The following is a 6,946-nucleotide window of genomic DNA, read 5'->3' as shown; positions in this document are numbered from 1 at the left end:
GTCACTCTATGTAGAATTATACATTGGCTTCATTGTTTAGCTGGTCAAATTTTCTATTTCTCTAGTTATACAAAAGAGGGTGTTATTTGGTTGTGGAAATTAAATGTATTTGATCCATGTAGATGCGGTTCAAAGAGTCTTCGCCGTTGTACATATTATTTTGGGAATAATAATGATCAAAATCTTAATTTCTTTTCTTTTCTTTTCCATGGAGTTCCAAACGGACCCTTAACACTCGAGGCTTACCACGCCTATTTAATTTATGCTTGCAGCTTACCATGAGGTGCAGGCCATGAAAAGCCAACAGTCTTATACTAATGAAAATGAGCTCTACGAATCACTTCCGAGAGGGAGCATCAAAGAGTGGATGAGATATGGTGAAAGGAGAAGCTCCACCATATGCCTCTGCTAAGATATATATATATGAGGAAACAGTCCAACTTTCTTACGGCCTATATGAGTCCTTTGTATTCTCCATATTCTCTTCTCATGTCGGCGGATAATCTTCTTTAGTAAGCAGACCTCTCTATATACGCTTCCCTTCCTTCTGACAGCTCTCATACACCCCATAGGTTTTGGCGTTCATTACTTGAGATTGATGCGTCATAAAATTTCCCAATATGTTGTAGGTGAGAGATTTTTCTGATCTCGTTCACTTGAGAGTAATCAAAGTGTGAAGATCATTAGAAGTAGAGAATATGAAAAACTGAATAAATCATATTCTTGTGTTAAATAATGTGTATTATTTTTTAACCTACTTGGGCCTAAACTGAACATTTTTTTGCACTCTTATGCCCTTCGTATTTAGAGGGTCTTGTATTCCGGTGTTTATCCTCTTTATTCAGTGACATACAGTTTCTTCACTTTTCACCACCCTTCTTTTCTTTTTTCCTCGTAAGGACTGGAATTCCATTCTCGAATTTCTTTTCTTCATTCCTGAAAGGACGAAAATCTGTCCATTCCTCTTTCCCAAAAACAAACCAATTACTCGCTTTAATATCCTCCGTCAACTTTCTCTCAAAGAAGAAAGCTACTCGAATCATTTTGAGGGCAATTAGAACAAGGGTTGTCACATCGTATCCGAAAGCAACTGAACAGGTTAATAAGCATCGCAGTCAAGAGCTTTTTCGAGCAAGTTTATGGGAATACAACAGGTTGAAAACTGACCTTGTTATTGCCATGACAAAAGCTATTGAATACAAGATTGCAGCTTTTTCTTCAATTGAACCATCGTTTTGAGAATACAGAAGTATCAGCATTGTGAAGATGCTCTACCCACTGCTTTTCGTTTGTTTTAACCATAGTGGTTTTGCCAATCCGAACAGACAGTAAGCGACGTTGAGGCCACAGCAGCATATGTACATATGGAATGCTTCCCTGGTGCATTTGTGTTAAATATATATCATCTAAAGGGGGTAAGGAAACGTAAAAGTACAAGCAACAGAATTACTAAACAACAAATGCAGGTCATTAGGCACTACTGGCCTGAATTAAGATGAATAATTAGTGTGTGTGTGTGTATATATATAGATAGATAGAGAAAGAGAGAGAGAGAGAGTCAATACTTTAGTCTTCATCATCTTCCATTTGATTGTTATTTCCATGGTTGATCTTTTGAGCTCTATACATGTCTGCAACCTAAACAATTTCAAGGAAGAATATGACAATGAGAAAGAAGCACGCTCAAATTGCTGACGACTGACAAAGAATGTGTTTTGAACATACCTGGTCAGAAGTTGTGGCTTGATCAGGATTTTTGTCTTCTCTCACCCTCATTAGTCTTGGAAATCGGAGAGAAATACCCTGTTAAAGCCCAAGGTGTAGAATCCAAAAAGTACATCAGCTATCCTTCACTTCCAGTAACAACTATTGACTTCCTCAAAAGGAAAACATCAGAATTGGCTCAATGAGTAGTCAAATGCGTTAAAATTGACCTTGTTGGGATCAACAATGCCAGTGGCAGCACGATGAACAGGACTTATACTCAAATCTGCTGCTTTCACTTCCCACACCTGAAATGAGGAAGCAATTGTGAGAGAAGCCTATCTTTCATTCTTAAGACAAACTGGAAAGAGTGGCAAACATGACTGCAAAGAACATCATGGGTAATTTAGTTACCTCTGATGGTTCAAACCATACATCTGGATTCACAGTATCAGCAAAGCGATAATATGGCTGGAAATAACATAAACACAGATTTTAGCAGATGGGACAACAGTAGCCAAACATAAGACAAGCAAAACCAAGAGAGTTTATAACCTTTGGTTTAGAAATCACTTTGTCACGGAGACTGTTCGACCTCTCCTCAAGCATGATTTCTGAAAATCCAGTGCCTAGCAAGAATGCCCATTAACATATATCAATAGATAGGGTAGAATATCACTGCTAAACACAGCAAAAAACTAGTCATTTCAAAAAATACCATTTGACTACCTATTTTACATATGCTTTGATATTCTTCATCGTGTTCATCATAGCAAGCAAGAAGGAAGGCACCATAAACTCCTAATGAATAAAAGGTAAGCGTTAAAGAACAATTCAACCAAAGCCATCCATAGTTCAAGAATTGGCTATAAGCAGAACATGGCAAGCTTCTATTCTCAAAAAAAGACAATACGATATGTTCAACCACAGGAGCAAGCCGAATGCTTACCTGTACGCTTGCCACGGCCATGGAATGCAGCAATAGGTACCAAATCAAGAGAATCTCCAAAACTAAATAAAGCAGAAGAGAAGGTTTAGAATTGTGATTTCTTAACGGAAGTCTTTCTTTGGAGACGGGAAAAAGAAAGGATAAAGCAAACACTTCAAAACAATAGGTAAATCACTACACTTTTCAATTGTATGACCAGGCAAAACCCTTCAGCAATGTCAAAGCTAAGTCCAATTCCATCCCGGAATAACAAGCTAAAGTTAAGAGACCTCTTGCAAATAATAAGTACAAGATCTTTCAAATCCCAGATCCATGCAGGACTATTCAAACACTCTCCCTTACATGTGGGCTCTCTTTATGACTCTTATATGTAAACTGCAAAAATATAACTTTAAGAAGAAAAAGGGAGAAAAGAGGAAAAAATAGAGAAAGAATGGAGAAGAAGAGTGCATTGAATTTCAGAAATCCTTGGGGTCTCAAATTGTCCCCCTCTTTAAATATATTCACTTAACTGACTTTTGAGTCCAATTAGAAAAGTGCCTCTTATGATTCAAGAACCAATGTCTTACAAATTACCCATCATAACAATATGAAAACTGGACCATAGTCTTCCAACAATTACCCAAACATACTGACTTTTACAGACTCATATTGACTAGTTAAAATGATCAAAATACCCTTACTTTAATTTTTAACACAAACAATTTCGGTGGAGGCCCACAGGTACCAAATCAAACACCATGTTTAAGTTGTGTCTAAGGTCTTCCCCATATGACTAGTCAAAGGTCATATGCCCAAGTAACAATACAAGATCTTTCTAATCCTGGATCTATGTGGGAGTAGTATTAACAAGCAACATATTGCTAATGTATATATTCCTACTATTTACAAAAGAGAAAGAAAGCACCTTAAAATTATTCCTTACATAGACAACTGATAGGGTTTAATTCTGGGTAACTAATCCAGAATGGTATTCTCAATTCCTTAGAAAATTCTCTCATGAGAAAATCTTCTCATGTATGTCTTCCAGTCCCACTCCCTAGTGTTCAAATCATGGTCCACTATATCACTACCAGACACCCAAAAATCCAATATGCATTAACCAGACTGACTGCCATGAAACACTGAAATGGTCTGATTCAGCCAAAACATTAATAACCACATGGGGAAGGCCTAGATCCAACATGTATTGACTGATACACCAACGTGTGGTTAAATTGGGAAACCATAGTACAAAAAATGCTCATACCAGACTAAAACTGGTTGGGCATCACATTGTATACTTGTCATAATTCATGATCTATTACCTATCCATGTAATCCTTTTTCAGTTTCAACCAATTACGTGATCGCTTTGATGGCTCATACGTAGCGTCTCTATCCAATGTTTTGATAATCAGTCCTTCACAACTGCGAAAGAGAAATAAATCAGTAGGAGAAAAAAGAGTGACAACCATCAATTTGTAACTTGTAATGTAATGGTTTCTATCAATTCCGGAGTAGGTATTAAGCAAGAAAACATTAGTCAATGAAACTAATGCAGTAACTTAGACATGAAACTAGTGCACCAAGTAAAATTCGACATGAATATGTGCATACTTTTCTTTTAAGATTTTTTAAATTCATCAACTTTGACAAAAAAAAATGTCATGACATTTTCATTTGAGAACTCATTTACTTTTTCCATGACAAGCAATGACAAACAATGTAATAATGTAGCATTTGAGAAATCAATTATTATTTCCATGAGCAAATAATGACATGAAGAATTGAGTTGAAGAAATGTCAAATCAAAATGTAAGATTGGAGGCTCTTAAGTTTGAAACAACTTTTTTCCATTTCAATACATGGTCAAACAGCATCAGAATATGAATGAAAACTCCAATCAACATTTTATAGAACATAAAGAGGACTCTTTGCCGATTGGGCCTTTGGCTCAATGGACACAAGAAGGGTTCATATTTGAGGTTTCACCATGTGGGGTTTGTTAAGTTGTGGAACCTAATTAACACCTTACCCACGATATATTGATTGTTATGTCATTAATGGTAGTGTGGGGATTTCACACTTATAATCCGGTTGCCCTAATTTTCTCTTTATATATGGGGGCATTGTTGTTAGGGTTTTATAACCTTGACGAGTATCATCATCCCGAGGAGCATCTAGAGTTGCAGCCCGAGAGGTTAAAAAAAAAAAATACATGTAAGTCTGTGCGATTTCTCTTGTAAATTATTTCATCTTTATAGTAGATTACTACAATGGCGGAAAACAAGACTATGTCTCACCTTGAGGCGAACTTGTATAAATTTTGTTTGTTTTTCCTTTCTTCCGCAATTATTATTATTTCTCTCGTTAATTTGGAATTAGGGCGTCTAATTTCTAACAGGGTTCAACGCTTAAAAAAGAAAAATAAAATCTCCTGTTCCACTTATGTATGAAGACTTTCATGTATAGCATAGGATTGAATCTCCATTGATTATGCTTAATTCTTTGGAGGGTTCTCAACAAATGTGTTGTCAGGGTATTGTGGACTAGCTTGCAGTTAGACATGTATGATGTATAAAAAGCAATAAAATTATTTAAAAGGTATACAACATGATGCACTCTAGAGTCTGAAAGAGATTGTTTCAAAAAAAAGAGTCTGAAAGAGATCCAAGACTAGTATCTATAGAGAGAAAAACAATCTTAGATAATAAATCAAGATACAGAGAAGGGAAGCAACCATAATGTGGAAGAACGATATTATTTTACACCACCATATTGGAGAGTCATCCAAAGAGAAAAATAAAAATAATCTAAAAATCTAATTGACGAGTATTTTCCATTGCAGATCTCATAAAAGACAACACACTACCTGGCATCAAGAGCATCCCCAAGAAACTTTTGTATTTCTTCAAGGTCATTAGAGGTTATTGATGTTGCAAACTGGAACTCTCCCTTTACCTCCTCAAAAGAATTATAAAGAAGCTGCAATTTTGCACATAGTTTAGTTTAACCCGAAATTCACAGTTTTGTACAAGGACCACAAGCTCATCAAGCTCTCGAAACATCATTCGAGTAAATGGAAAATAAATTAAAAAAAAAAGAACTTCGCTAATGAATGAAGGTCAATAAATAAAGAGAAGACAATCAAGCACAAGAAACTCATGGAAAATGTTAATGGGAATGGTCCCACATATATAAAGTTAAGAAAAAATTGTTGGTTTATAAGGTTGAGTGATAAGCCTCTTATGTGGGATGGAACCGGACAGGCTCAATCTTATCAGAAAAAGTATTACCAGATGCATTTGCTTACATATAAATATCTACAAGCTATGAAAAGCCAACTGCATATATATCAAGATAACCAAATTGGAGAAATATTGGACCCAGCACCAAACGTGATCCTCATGCATCCCAATGCATCACTTTATTTTTGTAAGTATCCCAAAGCATAGTGTTGCCAGTTTAAGAGGTTCCTTATACTGAATAGCATAGGCACCCATTTCAAAGTTAAAGAAGAAAACCTCACAACTATACTAACATGTCAAGAATTGATGCAGTGTATAATAATCTGGAAGATCTAGCTGAAGAACATCTCCCAGGACAAGAGATAACCCCAAAGTCACTAATATTTATGAAAAAGAAGAAAAAAAGTCAATTCAAAGAGACCTAACTATTGAACCCCATACCCTGGTGAGACTTGAACCTGAGACCTCACACAAGATTGCCCTCATCCCATCCCCAAGTCAAAGGTCCAATCCACAACTTGGCCCCATGTTATTCAGCATAAAATAATAATAGTAATACAAGTACAAATCATGCAACAGAACACAAGCATGAAGATCAAGCAAATTTTTTTTGGCCACGTTCAGAAGTAATGACACAACTCAATGTGGATTCATCGGATCCATATGGACTCAAGTAGTTGGAATCATTCATTCAAACCCTCTGAAGGCCTTTTTGAGTTATCTCAAGAATCATATGGTCTTTCTTTCTTTCTTTTTTTGAATATAAAGGTATACACATCAACTTTTTGGAAATACTTTAAAGAATCTTATTTTATCTTTCAACTTAAAATTTCTCTAATCCATACTTTCAACTTTTTGGAAATACTTTAAAGAATCTTATTTTATCTTTCAACCTTAAAATTTCTCTAATCCATACTTCCAACTTTTTGGAAATACTTTTTTGAAGAAAACTTTAGGGAATACATCCTTATACTTAAAGATTAGGAAACTGTAATGTCATTTCTAAAGCTTAAGAGAGCTCCAATGAAAAACTATGAGAAAGTGAAGCAGGAATAACCCCACAT

At 35.6% G+C, this 6,946-nt stretch overlaps 1 protein-coding gene across 1 annotated transcript in view; it reads right to left on the bottom strand.

The window, feature by feature from the left end:
- Window positions 1-789: 789 nt before the first annotated feature.
- The window catches only part of LOC137940432 (DNA ligase 1), a 31,474-nt gene continuing 25,317 nt past the window's right edge, over window positions 790-6,946 (bottom strand). Inside the window, exons 9-18 of the mRNA XM_068785494.1 lie at window positions 5,507-5,619; window positions 3,961-4,062; window positions 2,654-2,715; window positions 2,434-2,505; window positions 2,260-2,333; window positions 2,119-2,175; window positions 1,935-2,012; window positions 1,726-1,803; window positions 1,566-1,638; window positions 790-1,377 (exon numbers count right to left, since the gene is read on the bottom strand). Coding sequence (XP_068641595.1) covers window positions 1,567-1,638; window positions 1,726-1,803; window positions 1,935-2,012; window positions 2,119-2,175; window positions 2,260-2,333; window positions 2,434-2,505; window positions 2,654-2,715; window positions 3,961-4,062; window positions 5,507-5,619 — 708 coding nt within the window. The 3' untranslated portion in view covers window positions 790-1,377; window position 1,566. The remainder of the gene's footprint in view (window positions 1,378-1,565; window positions 1,639-1,725; window positions 1,804-1,934; window positions 2,013-2,118; window positions 2,176-2,259; window positions 2,334-2,433; window positions 2,506-2,653; window positions 2,716-3,960; window positions 4,063-5,506; window positions 5,620-6,946) is intronic.

Source organism: Aristolochia californica, unplaced genomic scaffold, assembly GCF_029961685.1.
Source record: "Aristolochia californica isolate CCGP_79_NKW_82.1479 unplaced genomic scaffold, dmAriCali1.0.hap1 SCAF_9, whole genome shotgun sequence".
In the NCBI taxonomy this organism is placed as follows: domain Eukaryota; kingdom Viridiplantae; phylum Streptophyta; class Magnoliopsida; order Piperales; family Aristolochiaceae; genus Aristolochia; species Aristolochia californica.
Note: the sequence above shows the minus strand (reverse complement) of the source record. Positions and strands in the feature narration are given on the sequence as shown.